General features: G+C 38.9%; 1 protein-coding gene across 1 annotated transcript in view; it reads right to left on the bottom strand.

The window, feature by feature from the left end:
* Positions 1-820: 820 nt before the first annotated feature.
* Positions 821-18,069, bottom strand: part of FAM19A4 (family with sequence similarity 19 (chemokine (C-C motif)-like), member A4) — a gene marked incomplete at its 3' end in the record, with an annotated part of 50,205 nt that continues 32,956 nt past the window's right edge. Inside the window, exons 3-4 of the mRNA XM_009577524.1 lie at positions 10,405-10,560; positions 821-945 (exon numbers count right to left, since the gene is read on the bottom strand). Coding sequence (XP_009575819.1) covers positions 821-945; positions 10,405-10,560 — 281 coding nt within the window. The remainder of the gene's footprint in view (positions 946-10,404; positions 10,561-18,069) is intronic.

The raw sequence follows: 18,069 nt of genomic DNA, 5'->3' as shown, positions 1-18,069 counted from the left end.
TTGGTGTCAGTATTTGCTTATTAACTCAGACTGTAACCTAATCAACAACATTCATTCCCAGCTAGAAGAGGCTGTAAAGGGAAAAGCTAAGCATATGTCTTTCCTTGCTATTGCCTGCTAAAGACTCCTGTTTTATGATATATTTAGATATGCAGTTCTCTATGACTTGTTGAACTTCAGTGCACTGAACTCACTTTAGATTGCTAAGCAGACAGAGAACATGATATTTTCTCTCTGCTGGCCATTAATTAAAAAATAGGATGGCATAGCAAAAAAAAATTTTTTTTTTAAAACAGGCAGACTACAGGATGGCCTGTAATTAGAAATTATCTGAACCAGCCTGATTTCCAGTGGTGCTCAGTGTCCCACAGTTTCCACTGACGTCAGTGCAGATTATCAACAACTCCTAAGACAGGCTACTTCTTTCAAAAGCTAAAAGGGCTTTCCAGTAGCACAGAAATCTAACTTTAGGCGACAGTGATAAAGACCTTGGATCCATGTACTTAGTCTGCAAATTGAAGAATTGATCCTGGAACATGATTATCCCTCTAGCACTGGTCACATCTGAATAGTTTCTTTGCTCACTAAAGATTGAAGCAGGGCCTTCTTCAGTTTGACTCCAGCACCCAATAACTTAACTAGGCTGGCAGTGAAAGAGCAGTTCTGACCCAACATTACCCTCTCTGAGAACCATTGTATTAATCACCACTTTCCAAAACATTGGAGTCCAGTACTGGTGCTCACACCCGCAGATGCAATGCAATAAGCAAGTGCTATCAGCAGACTGCCACCTTTAAATATAGGTGATCTCTGTACTTGCCTTTGTGGTTTTGACTTTATTTCCACTGCTGCAAGACCAACCTGAATAGTCTGGTAGTACTTTACAGTCCTCTCCATCCAAACAGGGGTTCATATGACACCACCACTTCTGTAGGACAATGGAAGCTAGAAAAAGAAATAGGAAAGAGAAATAGAATACAATCTTTTTTTTATTACTGTTGTTTTAGTAGGGAGGTTCTGTGTGATGTTCAGTTGTTTGATTACAAAAGGTAGAATCAACAGTTACTGTTTTAATAGCTTATCACACTGATTGTGTTTGAGCTAAAAATGTGGCTAAAAAACATCACCAACACACAGAAGAGTAAATGCCATGTGCAAAAGGTGAAGACAGGCATGCACTGCCGGAGACTGACTCCAGCATTTGAACTGACCTCTAGAAGTGCCTTTCTGTCTCCACTGACTATACAAAGATGACTTGCCTCCTTCATTTACATGCTTCAGTCAAGCACCTGCTATAAAGTGGAATGAAACTAAGGCTTCTTGTTTAACCAGGGTATGTATATGCGAGACTGGACGAAGAAATGCTGGTTTCTCCCTTCACTGGGTGAGAAAATAGAATTGCGCAGAGATGTAAGCATGTGAGGTTTGTCAGCAAATAGTGCAGATAAGAATTGGAAACCACTGGAAAGCATTAGATTATTAACTAAAAATCTACTTGCAGTTACACTGCCAGTTTTGCAGTATGATTTGGAAGACTACAGTAGTACACCTTAACTGTGCAAATTTATTGATTTTATACCCTTAAGCCAATTTCCATTAATAAGACCATGCTTGCTATTTTTACAAATGTAGTCATGACTTCATAATACTGCAGTTAACAACAGATATACTTTCCCACAAACAGCTGCAAATATCTGCATGCACTTCTCAGTTTTGCATTGTTCATGGTATTCATCAAATCCCAGAAAATTATTATGAAATATATCAGTTCACAATCTTACATAATCTAAACTGGATTTCAAAATAAAGTATGGCTTAAAATGTTGATTTAGTTAGTCTACATTATGCTACTATGTGCAAAAAATATTGAATTACATACTTTAAAAGATACCACATCCAAAAGAGATGAGCAAAAACAATTTAGTCTACTTCTTGTAAAGTACTTTTTTTCCTTTTAATTTCCTTTAGATTCATATTTCTGCAACCTTCAAATTAGAGCAACAAGCAGGCAAGCTGACATCAAGATATTGCTGAAATGTTCATTCAATTACTTTTGTTTTGCACTTTCACTCTAAGTCTATGTGAAAAGCACTAAGAAAAATATACTTCTGGAATGCCAATTCGGCTTTTATAAACTATTCTTTCAATCTCATAAAAATATAAAATAAATGTATGATTCCTTTCACCAGTCATTTGGATCTTAGATCATTTGCATTGATGTTGATTGATTGTTGATAAAACGGGTGCGACTTGACTGTACTTCCTAGGAGGTGAGGGATCATTTCCACTCCAGACATATGGTCCAGTCATCTATTTTATCTCTGCTACATCCTAAATTTGTTTCAATTCCATACCACATTTATTTCAGGTGGTATACAAGCAAGTACAAACACAAACAAGTCTAGAAGGCCAGATTCAAGAAGACTGAGGGCATGTGCAGAGGTCCCTAAGCAAGCAGGAGAGCCTGGTAGCAAGCTGGCTGTGTCTTCAGAGCTCTGCTTCAAAGCCAGCGAATCCTCCTGGGAGGCCTGGCTACCGCATTACACAGCTCTGCAGAGTGCTGATGTGAGTGTGGATGCGGTGACATCCTGAGACTTCATCTGCACTCTGACATGTAAACATGCTTTCATATATTTAGTGCTACCCTAAAAACATAAGTTCAACTTCAGACCTTGAAAACCACCTCTCACTCACCTGTCTCCTGCAGGTACCTAGAATCCCTTGTGCCTCAGTTACTCTGAGAACTCCTTAGGTCCAACCTTTTTCATATTGGTTTGGGTGCAATATGTTTTGAGACCACAGAAAACGCACCGAACATGACAGGTTTTATTTATCTATACACCTGTGTCCACCTGCTCCTAACACCTGATTAAAGAAAAAAAGGCATTAGTTGACTGGCCAAAAGTGCAGCACAGGAGTGGGTTCACACAGCATTCTTGACCAATTGTGTCGATGCAACTTCCTGGTCCATGTGGAACTGAAGGTAGTGAAACTGGCCCATCATCTCCAGCAGTACCATCTTCCATTAAAACAAGTACAATGGGAAACATTGCTGAGTCAATCTGTAACTCAAACAAGATCCACAAGTTCTTCAATAGATTGCATATTTCACCTTCTATTCATCTCCTGATAAGATACTTTCATAGAAAGTGACTCCTACCCTTCTGTTGACTGATTTCTATTCTGTGCAGATACCTCTCCTCAGAGTAATGGCAACACTTTGAAATACTTAATACAGATCTCATTCCATTAGCTTCCAGCAAATCCCCGATTCTTTGCTGTAGCAATCCACTAATTCTTACATCCATTTTATGTCCAATTTCTTTGTAGTTGTAATGTCCACTCTGCTGATCTGTACGTCCTAACTGGCTGTAGCTGTTTGTGTCAAACACACTCCTGAGATCAGAGTTCTTTAACTATCGTTGTCCCTGTAACTGTGCGAATCGCTGGAGGATATAAAGGCTTCCTCTTCTTTTCAGATTGAGGCACTCTTGGAAGGGTTTCAACAGGTGACTTTTCTAAGAAATGAGACCAGCTATGTCACTCTCATACACAACCACCCTCATGAAGGGAAAGGAGACTGCTTTGGTTTGACATTAGCCAGCTGATTTGCTGGAAATCAGCCAGAACCCCTGCCAGAAATAAATCTTTTGCTGAGATCGCGCCCTAGATAACCTGACTCCATGGAAACAGTAGGCTCACAGATAATAAAGCCAAAAGGCGTCACTACGTCATCTCATTTTGTCTCACACAACTCACTGTGTTGTGCCCCAAGTTGTGTTTGGCTACATAATGTCTTCCAGACCAATCTGGAACAGGTGAAGAAAGAAACTTCTCCCATTGTCATTTTTTCTGGCAGTTAAACAATCTCAGCATGAAACACACAGCCTTAGTTTTCTTCCTCTTCCCGCCTCTTCTGTTGTGCTTTCTTCTCCTACATTACAGTACCTGTTAGCAATCACCATTTCCTCCCTGTAAAGGTATTGAACATGCTGCAATCCAGTAACTTTTCAATCTTCTGCCTGATAAGCTGAGCTGATTGAACTTCTTTAGTTTCGCACCAGAATGTATTTGTCTTTATTAACGCAGTTCTTTCAAACAGGTTCAACTTCCTGTGAGTAGGACTATGCCATGTGACTGCCTTGGGCTTGTCATTAATTACTCCTTTGCCCCACTGGATGAAATCCATGCACGTTTTTCTCAGGAGAGATTCTATATTTGCTTTCGGGTCACAGCTGAAAATGTTGCAGAGTGTCAGGTGTAGAGCTAAGCACTGTGAAATCCCAGGTGTGTGCCATTTGACTACCACTTCCTACTGATGACTCTGCAGAGGGATGTGTTTTTGAGGTATGCTAGGTAACTGACAGTGAGCAGTCCACCCAATGGCATATGGTTCAAAATTAAATAGCATAAAAAAAAAAAAAGACTTAAATCCTCAAATGTATTTAGTAACCAAATCTTTAGTTGAATAAATTACATGTTATCTTCCAAAGTAACCTGGAAAACCTGGGCTTACATGCAGAAGCTACCTGTATTAGTCTTGAAAACTTGTCAGGAAATGAAATCGGTTGTGTCTGGCAAATCTGTTTTCAGAAAGCCACATAAACTCTTGTGACCTGTACCGCAGGAATTCCTTGCTAATTGGATACCATATCAGCTTCTCAGTTATTCGCACAGGACTGAAATCAGCCTCAGTTGTCCCTAAGTATGTAGAGCATGCTGCCTACCCTCTCAAAATGACACAATACTAGTGCTCTTCTAGAATACCCCAAGTATTCTGAAATACATTTTGAATTACAACTGACCAGAGATCTATTAGTCAGCTTGTTAGGACTCTAAACTACCCAGGGTCAGAATTAAAAAAAAAAAAAAAAAAAGAAAAAAAAGTTTAATCCCAGTAGATGTTGGTTAGCACCTTCTTTAGTTAACAATAAGTTAGAAAGTACCTCCCCATCCTGTTTCTTACCAAAAGGAGAACTGTGATACTAATCCGCCTCAGCATTAACAATGTCAGTATTTCACGCATTATGGGCCAATATTTTTTTTTATGGATTTCTGTGTGTTCTACTTGAACAAGCAAATTCATATTGTCTTTCATCTGGACAAATACAGATGTCTTTCCTACTCTACTGGATTAAGCTTTCTTCCATGTAAGTTTTCATACACTATTCATTCTACTGTATATTTCCTTTTTTTCTTTGAATACTGACACAGCATTAGCATTCTTCCGAATTCTCAAGTACTCTGAAATCCATTCAAAAACAGTGGGAGGGAAATCTTCTCAGCTATTTCTTCTTTTATCTATTTCTTAGAATCATAGAATAGTTTGGGTTGGAAGGTACCTTTAAAGGTCATCTAGTCCAATTCCCCTACCATACATTTCTTATGTATTGATTTTTTGTTTTCTTGATTCTATATGCTCTCTTCCCTTCAGTCTGGAACCCAGATGGGCTTTCAGCCAAAATTGTCCTTTTTCTTCATTCGGCTTTTTGGTCCTTAAACAATTCTTTAGTCCCATTCACATTTTTTCCAATCTGAGTGTTTCCTCCTCATAAATTCTCAGACTAACAGAATTGCCTGGATGGAAGATGATTTGGCTAGTGATGATTTACTTAGAGTCATTTAATGCACTTAGATAGCCACTCTACAGACAAAAGTTATTAATGTTTTATTTTCTTGGCAGTAGCTGTTAGACAAGCTGGAGGTACTTACTCAAGGATGTTTATTTCCATAAAGAAAATAGGTATAAATAAAATCTCATGACTACTTTAAATGTAATTTAGTCATTGACAGAAGAATGGATTGACCTTTGCTAAGCAAAATTTTCTATAGCTGCAGTCAAGTAGTATAGCTACAACTCAAGGTAGGGTATACATGCTGTGTGGTATGTCCTCTCTGCATATTTAAATACTTTCTTTCATATGCTCTGCTTTTTTCTGAGTTTAGTGGCTCAATTTATCTACAGCAAAATTTCTCAAAGTATCAGATGGGTTTGTGCTTGGAAGCTCAAATTACCTCCAGGAAAATGAGGTGTGCACATGTACAGAAGAACTAGCCTTGTTTTTTTTGTTTGCCAATGCTTGTCAATACCTTTCACAACTAAGTTCAAATACACAAATGACAGTTTCTTGTTGGATGCATCCAAAATACAATTATCTAAGTAAGTATGTTACCATAGGCAAAGGATAAAAAAAAAATATCCTGACCCAAAGAGTTCTTGCCCTGTACTCTCATCTAGGCTATGATAAGTGATTTTACTACGCTTGTAAAAATGCTAGGAGGATCTCAGTCTATAAGAAACATTGATTTTCACCTTCATATCCTTCTTTTTAAGTGAAGTACTTTGACTTCTACTACTACCGATATTTAAAGTTTGCGAGATAAAAGACACTGTAGAAATGCAAAGCACTCTATAAATGTTAGTTAGGCCCCACAATACAGTAAGTATTACTGGAAAAGGACTGATTCATAGCAATCAAGGCACTTAAGACTTTCACCTTATGTATTTGCAAGATTTAACTTGCTTTTACTTTCCTTTCTGCACCACTTCGATACCTTTTCCTTGGAACTCACCTGGATATCTATCATTTCTTCTGTAACACCAAAGTATTTCGTTTCCTCCTTAACACATATCATGAGAAAAAATGTCACTTCTATGTGTGGGTGTATGCATGAATGTAATTATGCAAACATCCATTCTGACCTGGCTCAAATAGGGGGCCTTCCTGAAATTTTGGTAGCTGTGAATATTGGTACATGTAATCACTACCTCTTTGAGCAGGGCTTAGCCTTAACATATAGTGCTGCTCCAATAAACTGCTGCTTTAAATCTGACCTTGTGTAAAATTCTTTAGCATCTGTCAACCTATTTCAAAATGTAAATATCCAGCAGGCCTGTGACTGTATCCTAAAAAACATGATGATGGGCTTTATAGCCTTTATGAGCCTATATATACAAAAGGGCTCAATGCCCAATACTCATCAACAAGGAGCTCTGTTCAATGAACTAGGCTCTACCCCCACTCAAATTAACAAACAAGCTGTCACTGAAACCCAGTGGGATCTAGGTCAGGAAACCCACACGCTGCAAGACTGAGAAAACTAAGGAAAAATACCCAACTAAATTAAAAACCTGTAAAACACTAAAACCAGATGTATAAATTTCAAATGAGAAAGGCTTGTTTTAATTTGGTTACAATTTACTGCGGAAAAAAATCCAAATAGCTTATGGCAGAAAGCTGCTCAGATGTCAAGTTCAAGTCCAGAACAGAATGGTAAGTACAGTTTGTCTAGACTTTGCTAAAGTCCCAGACCTTTGCAGTCTTCCATATTCTGTGAGAATCTATTTCTTGCAGTAGTCTTAATTCCTCATGAAACATCTACAATCTATAACCAGTGATATGCTTGCCTGGCCTAAAGAAAAGCTAGAATCAACTCTTGCTCTCCTGGATTGTTAACGCTAAACCAGAAATCAGACATTCATTTTAAAATAGCAAGGAGAAGCAGACTTCTATAAAATCATCACGCAGATCTCAACCAAATTAATTGTAATTATTTAATTGTATAACCATCCGTTTGTTTGGTCAAGAAAGGAAAACATTATTACATTCCAATAGCTTTAAAGGCTCCTACTCTGCATAGAACATGAAATACGATCCCATTTACTCTGCTCCAGTGGCCTTTTTGGGGCTGCCCAAGAACAACTGAAACATGTAAACCCTGAAAAGTTCACAGGCAACTGATTTCACCCTATTTACTATTGTTTTCCAGCATGACTTGCACAGAGATATTTTCCTTTTGAGTGTGTGCAGAGGAGGCTATCATCCAAACAGAACATATTTTCTAATTCCAAACAGAACTGCTATAAAAACTACTAAGCACTAGCCTACTTTTACCAAGAATTCCAATAGGTAAAAGCAACTCTCCACGTATGACTAAAAATTGTATAGTCTGACACAACAGGTGGGTGGTACTTTCTGGACACATACTCAATGAATGTGAACTACGTTGTTTTCTCATTTTGTCCACACACAGTTTAGCACATAAGTAATTTGAGGGTGGTCAGCCACTGGAACAGGGTTCCCAGGGAAGTGCTCACAACACCAAGACTGTCAGAGTTCAAGGAGCGTCTGGATGACGCTCTTAGTCCTATGATTTAGTTTTAAGTAGTCCTGCGAGGAGCTGGGAGTTAGACTCAATGATCCTTATGGGTCCCTTCCAGCTTGAGAGATTCTATGATTCGAGGTAGGTACTACAGGTACCAACTGCCATGTGCATGTCATGCATGATCAACAGCACAGAGATAATTGCTGCCCTAATGTAAATGATAACTACTTCTGGATAAGGTCTGAAGTTCAAAGAAAATACTTTAAAAGACTACTACAAGCCAATTGCTCTATAAAACCTTTTCTTTTGGTTAGAAAACTAACTGTGCTTTGGGCATGTCCTTCCCTTTAAGCTCAGGGCAAATATAGGCAAATTAAACAGCCCTGCATTCAGTAAAAAGGTGCTGGAAAAGAAAATGAAATGTCTGTATCAGACTGAAATATGCAAATTCAAGACAAACTGTTTCTGTCTTCCACAGTGTAGAAGCATACTAAAGGATATGTATAGAGTCGGAGAAAACACATCTAATCCTGAGGCTAAAGAAAGATAGTTATAGTTTCCGTGCTACAGCAACTGAATAATACTGACTGTAGTCCCATATGCTTGCAAAAATAAGCGAAGCATGTTAAAGCATTACCCTAAGGGGTGAGGGGGAATCAAAGGCTTCCACTTTAGAAACCAAAATCTTGTATTCATAATATTTTGCCGTATTTACTTTCAACTATACTTGAAGAAAAAACAGCTACTAAAGTCTTTCAGCAACTATTTGCATTGACAAACTGAATTAAGCTTCTATGGAATTGTGCATTTATATCTTTCTATCATGGAAAGACAGTGTCACCTTTGCAATCCTTAAGTGAGTTTAAAGCAATGCCTGACTTTTATTGTCTGTTGTATGTAAAAGTATTTCTGCTGTTTGACGTGTCACCTAAAAATACAGAAGGTACTTCTGATTTGACAAGAAAACTACTTAACAAATTGCACAGTTAAAGTGGTTTGTGTTCCTGAATTACAAGGCATGAAAAGACTAAGCATCTTAAAAAAAAACAAAAACAAAAACAAAACAAAAAACTGCTTTCTTAAGTAAGAGGTTCTCAAAGCAGATAGACAGATAGTAGGTTAAAAAAAATCAGACGTTGCATGTATTTAGAGTTTTATGTTTAAATATCTCTGAATGTTAGATTAAAAATTGGATTGTGAAGCTTTTGGTTTATATTTAACTTGTAATGGTTGCGATTTTGTGTGAAAAAGAACGAAAACAGAAGGGTCTTGTTATGAATTAATGAAATGGGGGATAACTTTTAGACTTTTTCTAAAAAAAAATAAATCTGCCTTGGAATAACTGTTTACTAAGTTAACAACAAGAGCAGCAGCCTCTCCAGGAAATAGACTCTGCTGGTGGGAAAAGGAAGAAGGGTAACCCACAATTTTTGAACTGCTGGTAAGCCAGAGAGGAAAATGGTGGTGGTGAGGTGCAGAGTGAACCTTAGGGAGGCAAGTTTTATATAGCCTCAGAATGCCTGGTCAACATTACAATCAAGGTAAGATTTTAGCTTTAGTGTATATAATCAATTTAATTTTGAATAAATTGTACTGCTAAAAGTGTAAGGATAGCAACGTTGAGCTCTGTGAGGATTTCAACATCTACCCATGAAGGTGATGGACTAAGGCAACTGTACCACATTTTTCCTTCATCAGGTAGGTGACCTAGCTCAGAGACTGTGTCCTGTGCAGCAGTATGCTTGCTCTGCTCTCCAAACTCTAACATATTTGCGGTTACAACACATGAAACTGAATAGATATGGGGCATCATTATAGCACTGATGTCCAGCATACGAGACCATTAGGCACATAAAATGGTAAAACATCCATCTAGAGAACAGCTCTCAAAATCAGATGTCCCAGCTACTATCTGCATGCCCAGTCTTAGGGTAGCATTTATTATCCAGTGACTTTTTAGCCAAGCTACTGAGTCTAAAGACAACTGGAAGGGTCAATATCATAAACTTGAATTTCTTGGCTTATGCTGTTTTCAGACTAGTTTTAAAGGAGAAATCTTCTGTGAAAAAAACTAAGAAGTTTTATTGGCACAGACATGAAATGGACGAGTACATATATTACGAGGATTAATTACACCCAGATTTATGCACAGACTCATTATCATCAATGCACAGAGATGTTTCCAAAATTAACAAATGGAAGGATTATGCTTTTGAGGCAGTGGGAAGTCAAACAATCAAGGAGACTAAACTTCTCAAACAATCTTAATGAACCACGAGCAAGCAGGAGGCTGCTTACCTTCCACGCAAGAGGGCTGAGCCCTTGTCGTACCAGCCACCTGCCCTGGGAAGCAGGAGCACTTGACTGTTTGCGATCGTTCTTCAATCCGGTTCTTATTGCAGCAACGATGCACTGCCACAACTTCACACGTCCCTTGCTTGACTTGGTGCTGACCTAATAATTGCAGAGGTAAGTGATGGAAAGCAAAACAAAACATCAGTGCATAAAGAAAAAGCCGGTTTGTACAGTCTTACAAGATACTGAATCTCTCAAACACCAGTTTAAATCCCAGGAAGACGAAGAGTCAAAGCACCTTGTAGTATCTGGCTTACTCTATTCTTACTAATAAAGACTAGTTCATCATAACAAGTCAATTTTTCAATCTATCTTCCCTGGCCCTCACAAAGCTATAGGGAGAAAAGGAGATAGGAGTAGTCACTTAGATGGATTAGACTAGAAGACATGCAGAGACAGAGCACACTCCTCCTTCCTTTGGCTTCCAGTCCTGCATTAGGTTTTATATTTAATTATTTCCCTTCATAAATGGATACAATGGACAGGATAATATTTAATGCAAGGGAAACTTATCCTAAGTAGTAGGGAAACTTTCTAACGTAATAACATAATTTTAAGCACTGCTTGCTATGCCTATCATTGCAGGTAGGCTAAGTACAAGGTAGGCTGAAAAGCTGTCATAGATAGTCAAGTTTTGTCAGGAGAAAAAAAAAAAAAAAACACAAAACACCAAACTATATGGATTTCTTGAGTTCCCTCCCAGCCCATTTTGAAGAAACCTGTGATAAATATTCTACCCTATTGCTTTCCTCTCAATTCACTGTCCCGTATTTCTCTGAGTTTATTCTTCCCTTCCTCTCCTTTCCTCGTTCCTGCCTTCACATCTTAGCTCCACTGCTCCTTGCATCTGACCATTTTCCAAACTTAACGCCAAACTTACTCCCTGCCCTGCCTAGGACCCTTTCTCAGAAACCCCACTTTACAAAACCCCTCTCCTGTTTGCGTAAGTCATTTCCATGTCCTTACTTTCCTGAAGAGCCTTCAAGTGCTTCATCTTGCATTTGTCTCATCTTACTTAGAGTAGAGCCTTGGATGGCTCTTAACTGTGTTTGTAAAGCACCTTGTAAATTAACAGCACTACAGAACAGGGTGGGTTTTTTTAATAAGTGAGCTAGACAAAGAAGCAACGCTGAGAATAATAAAAACATTCACCATCAAAGCAGTACAGGCTCCTTATATGAGAAGAGACTATGGTACAGGTATTACTATAGGTGTGTGTAATATCAAAGGCACAGCAGACTAAAGAAAGGAAGGTGAAGGGGAGAGCACTCTTCAGAAACAGACAATCCTCCAAGTGGCAAGCCTGGAGGATTGTCCTGTTTCCTACTCGCTCCATGCTTGCCCTGGTTGTTTGGGATTGGGTTTTTTGGGGTTTTTTTGGTTTGGGGTTTTGTTTTGGGGTTGTTGTTTTGGTTTGTTTTTTTTTTTTTCCCCAGTATCTGTTACTAACTAATACCAGACACAGGATTTTGAGATAGAGAACGCTATGGTCTGATGCAATATGGCCAGGCTTACATCCTTACAGATGAAATCGTATTGAGTGATTAAAATCACTGTACTTTTTGGGCAGAAATTTTTATGAGTTGATTAAGTGGGAAATCTTAACCTTCAAAAGAGTTAGCAATGCAATTTAGACTTCTAAGGGGGTTTTCCAAAAAAAGGAGAGTATTCAAATATATATGTAACTTTTTAAAAGGTTGGCTTGGCAACATTCCTTTGCTGTGTGTGTTCTGATTTCACAAGTCTTTCAAGCACAGCTAAAGCGCTGACTTTTGTGCCAAATTTGTATTCACAACAACCTCAATGAACAAGAAACTATGTATATGCAATCCTGGAAAGTAAATTTAGTCTTCTATTTGTGCACTCAACATGTAAAAAGAAATTATATATACAGAGATGTTCTCTGGTTTTTTTCTGAGGAAAAAGCTACACTGTACTTTTAAGCAAAATATGCTACAGCAGAAAAATGCATAATGTATTTTACAGAAAGTTGGAAAAATGTTGAAGACAGCATAAAAGTATCTTACATAGCTACTGTAATAAGTTTATTGGCAGACTGTGAATTTTCATGGAAGTACCTAATACCCATATCACAATAAACATGAAAAAAATGAAAACAGCTACCAGCTTGTAGGACAGTATCTTCTTTGTAAGTCAATATGGAAAATAAATACACAAAGAGAGAAATTAAATTGGCCATGCCACTTCATTCCAAAGTATTGTTCTACAAAACACCTCTCATGACAATGTTTGGAGATAATAAGCAGATGGCCAGGGGTTCTGACAGAAAAGATTTTATAAATGAGGTTGTTAATTTAAGAGAGTTATTTATTTATTAGATCTACAGCCTGAGTCAAAACCCTTTGGAGTAAACAGGGACAATTGCCATTGGTTTCCTACAGCGCTTACAATGGTGGCCTGCATTCACTGAAGTTAACAACAAAATTTCTGTTGACTTCAGGAGAGCTAGGTCACAGTCTGGACTGTCTTTTGAGAAGGAGATTTTATAAGGGATGGGAAAAAAAGCAAAAATTTGGAACTGCTCAGGCCACATACTTGAGTTTGCCATGTATCTCATCTGAAAGACCAAGTGGCCAGGTCTTCTTTTTAATTAAAGTCATTATTCACCAGACATCAGATGCCAAGATAAGAGTAGAAGCCATTTTTTCAGAAGGTACATCATGAGGATGGACTAGATCCAGCTCCAACGATCAATATGTAGCTGAAAGTATGTCTATTTTCAAACTCAAATCCTGCTTCCTCTAGGTGAACAGTCCTGTTAAGTCAATACCAAAATAAATCAAACAGGTTGGCCCTGAGCATACAGCCCAAAAAACCTGGGGCTCGCTTTCAATTATCTTGTTTGAATTTTAAAGCAGTGACAGTGCTCCCCTGAAGTGCCAGGAGTCAACAGGCACACAGATGTTTGCAGAAGGCAAAATTAAGTTACCTCATGAATGCATCCTTTGGTTTAGTAGCTCTTTTACTGTACACTTATTCATGCTTCGCAGCTACACAAGCAGGTAAGAGAAAGTGTCCCCTCCTCATCTGCTGGCAGGGGTAGGATGCTAAGGTTTGAAAGTACTGCTGCCATGCAAAGGAAGAGAGTGCTCTCCTCCCTTGTCCCTAGTGCGCAGCTCTTAAGGAGTATAACAGTAAAAGGTACTAAAAAGCCAAAGACATCTGCATGCATCATTTGCATTAATTGGATTGCCCTTGTAATAGTCTTTCCCCTCCTACATATTCACATCTATATTTCCTCCTGCTTATTCACGCACATCTTAACACTTTTTATTCTGTTGAACACCATACGCATTTCTTCTTAATATTCAGACACATCTGTGAACAGGTGCTGAACAAATGCTAAGTGTTAACATGCTAGCTTTCTGTCCTGTTTTTGTCAGTGTTCAGCAATCTAGAGGACAGGCGCTCAGTTTGCAGAGTGGTTTTCAGATTTAAGAAAATTCACAGAACATCTTAAAAACTAACCATCAACTCAGTCTATTCTCTACCTAAATCTACTGAAACCGGTTGTAACATTCAGGTGCCCAAAGGCAGCAAAAAGAAAGAATATAAGAACACTGTCCTGCACATTTTAATCTCCATCTTGCACTAGATAAACCTTCATCTCACGTTTAAAGTACATTTAAGGTACAGCTGAAAGCATAATGACAGAAAAACCCAAGAACAGCCTTAATATATTTTATAATCAACGGATTCTCAGGAAGCCAAGGCATTAGAGGAGCAAGGACTGAAGAATTTTTAAAGTGTGAAGATCACAGTAAGTGAATTCTACACCAGACACATCAGGAAAGCCATTTCAGGGAGAACTGCAATGACAGAGAGGGAGAAAGCCAGGCTCTGGAGAGCAAAGCCCCTTTGGGCTCACTTATAAAAAGCCCATAAATTCCTTTCTCTTCACCTGTAAACCTATTCAGATCTGCAACCTAAGGGCTGTCAATATTTGCACTTGAAATTCAGTTACATCTTCATATTTAAATAAGAAAACTCTCCAAGGAAAGATACATTTTATCAGCAACAGGACCAGAGAAAGATTCCTGTCATAGAACACCTTCTGCATACTGAAGAGGGGATGTTTGCCAGCCAGGCACTGCGAAGGACAGAGGATGAATGTTGAAAACTATGGGGCTCCGGGTTACCTCTGATCAGGAGTTTGGCACATGTGTTGCTCTCCATATCCCAATTTCTTTACAGCTTAGCTTCTCTAGAAATACCAACGCTATTCAAGTTCCCTAAGGACACTTTCCCTATCTCTCCATACAGGGCACAGACATAACGGGATCGCGCTCGCTAATGGAAGCAACCTCCAGGACACTCCCTGCTCTGAACTGTGCTGCCTTTCATAATGAGATACCTACCGATAACAACAGCCTTCAGGTGCCCATGTCCAGAATGCCTCCTAATAACCTCATGGACTGGCCACACAAAGGCTCTGTGACCGTTTCTTTGTTATCTGTGGGCTTTCCAGTCCAGAACATGGTAGACCGTGTAGAGGCTGCTAGGCAGCCTTCACAGTTTTCAGAGAAGGCAGTCATCATCTCTGAAGAACAAGAAAGTACAAACTAGAAAGTTATTAGGCTTGCACATTACAAGCCAGCACAACTGTTGTGAATAGAGTTGACTGAATAATCACCACTGAACTGTTTATTCTCAGTTTAATACCTTTTTTCAACTAACTTATTTGACAAGACCTTATTTTCACTTTCTTCATGGAAGTCAGGGGGCAGATATGCAATTAATGCTTCTAAAACTCTTTGAAATCCTCAAATGAGAAAAGGGAAATACAATTATTGTTAATAAAATATCAAACATCACAGTGATGTACTTCAAAACTACAAGGAAAATATCAAAGAAAGAGGAAGGCTTTCAGAAGGTAGCAACAGCCAATTCTGTCCACATCCATTTAATCTTTGTGACTAATTCTAATCACTCCCAAGGAGTACTCTTTCAATGCAATACATATGCAGGCAGCATGCCCTATCAGAAATCCTGAATAACCTCCTCTTTTTCTAATTTCTTAGCTAAGAAACATATGGAAAAGACACATTTAAAAGGGGTTTTTATCTCTGTTTCATAAGCTGCCCTCTTTGATGAAGAAAGCAACTAGTACTGTGGAGAACAGCACATCGAGACAGTAGGACAGTACGACCCTAGCTCAGCACATTCTTCAGTCAGCCTCAAAACCAGCAAGCTTGGTCTGCACATAATCAACTGCATCATTTATTTAAAGGGTAAGAGGATGTCTGTCAATAGGGAGATGAATGGCTATGGAACCTAATATTGCAGGCAACAGTAAGAGAAACAAGTGAGTTTAGAAGTCAGCACTGATGCTGTTTGGAAGAGGAAAGCACTCTAAAAAGGTTGGTGCCAGTTCATCATCTGTTCCACCTTCATCTCACGCTGGCTTTTGCTTACAAATATATGAACACACCAAAGCACACACCAAGAGGCAAACATTCTTAGAAAAGCACTTGTATTAAAGGAAATAACATTTGTTATTTTTCACATTTTTTTACCAAACATATTTATGAGAACCTCGCCAGCTCATGGGGTGTGTTTTGGGGGGAAAAGGGAGAAGAGTGTTTCTAAAGATGACACCTCTTCTCAAGAGAGGCAGCTAAAAGTCACTTGGAATGTAAAATTAACACACCATCTTCTAGGCTGAGAATTTCAGCACAGCTTTTCCTACTACCATTCCATCAGCCACTGGATTTTTTCATAATAATTTCATATGCATGTCAAGGTCCTGACTTAGATGCTGTTGTTTCTCAAGGATATACAATATTTATATATATACACTTTCTCATAAATTGTCTCTGCATATACAATTCAGTTCAGTTTCACTTGTAAAGTTTACCTTTTCACTTGTTGGCAGTAAGGGACTGTTCAGACGTAGTCCAGAACTGCCACAAAAGGCCAGTCCAACTGCTCTACAGATGAATAGACAAGAAATATCTTCCCTGCCCATGATAATAGGCAAAGTAAGATGTAGCACACACACCTGCCCATGATAATAGGCAAAGTAAGATGTAGCAGACACACAAAAAAAAGGGAGCAAGGAATCCAGTTTGCTATCCATTACTCTCACATTCCTCAAATACATAGCGGTATTGTGATTACTAGAGCTAACATCTGTAACAAAACAAGCAAGCAAAGATACAACAATCTCCCAGATGAAGGAATTGAGGTTGATGCTCACACAATGTGCAGGTTTCAAACCAGAGAGTTTATCACAGCCCATAAAGTTACAGCCTTTGTTCCAATCAAGACATTTGTGCTTCATCGGTCGTGGAAGCCAGTGGTACAGCATGTGCAAAATCACAATCAGCATTTTAACTGGATAACCAGAGAACCAGCACTGAACTACTTTAACTTGTTTTGGGCAAGGAGTGACAGCCGAGGAAAAGTCTTAAAACGAGCAACTAATTTGAGAGGAACCCTAGGGGTACACTAGATCTAGATGTGTATTTGAAAAAAAAGTGAGTGACCTCAAATCCTGATAATGAGACCCAAAAAGTTAATGAAATCAAAAGCATAACCCTTCAGTGCAGGTGGAGGAACATGCTGACACAGCTGGAGTGAATCACGTAATACAGTGAATTCTTTGGCGAGTGTCAGAGGTCACATCCATATGGAGATTAAAGTCCCCTGGAATAAGTAGCATAGGTGACCTTAGTTCAGACACAAGCACTGAGACTTCTCCAAGGAATGAAGCATTAAATCTGAGTGGTCGATAAATCAAAACAGCCGAGACCAAAGTAGGTGCTACAAATGGGGGAGGGAAGAGGGAAAAGTTGCTGCAAATGAAAAGAAAGGCAGATGAAGAGTGACCTGGAAGCAAAAACAAATTAAAACATGAGCCTCTTTACCTGCTGGGGTGCTATGCTGAAGTTAATCAATAAGGACTGCCTTTCAGCCAGGCAGTAATATTCATCCTGGTTCAAGCGCTCATATCACTTGTACAAATGAAATCTAAGAGCATAAAACTTCGTAAAGTACCTTGGAGTAAAGTGGTGCTAATCATTTCCTGCGGGAAACTTTCTACTGTGTGGCTATTTTAGGTAAGGCAGAGAATAAAATACAAGGGAAAGCTTTGGTTTTCCATCATAACTTGTAGCAAATGAGCAACATTGTGCTCTGTAATATAGAAGTATTTCCCACATGTCCCATTAACATTCACTCTTGCTATTACACGCGGACCACTCTTTTTCTCTCATTTGTTCCTTCCTTCACAAATTTATCATGAGAGAATGGGAAAAAGAATGAAACTAGTTCCCTAGAGAGATTTCTGCTTGCCTGAAGAAAGCAGGTACACACACATCCATACAGGGCAGGCTTACGGTTATTCACGAGTTTGTAAGCAAAAATTGAATTTTCTGCCCCAATTGTGAGGGCTGATGGCCTTGAAAAACAGGGTCACTTTTGCCATAGGAAAGCGCAAGTAGCATACCTGGGACTGCAAACTGGGAAGGACTATCCCATCCGCATCCATAACTAGCTCTTCATCGATGGCAGAAGCCATCATGACCAGGACGTCATCAATGCAGCCCTAACAGACACCAGGGCCCAGGTGAGCTCACTGTCCCC

Source organism: Fulmarus glacialis, unplaced genomic scaffold (assembly GCF_000690835.1).
Source record: "Fulmarus glacialis isolate BGI_N327 unplaced genomic scaffold, ASM69083v1 scaffold18525, whole genome shotgun sequence".
NCBI classification, from domain to species: Eukaryota; Metazoa; Chordata; class Aves; order Procellariiformes; family Procellariidae; genus Fulmarus; species Fulmarus glacialis.
The sequence above is the reverse complement of the archived record's forward strand: the minus strand, read 5'-3'. Positions and strand labels throughout refer to the sequence as shown.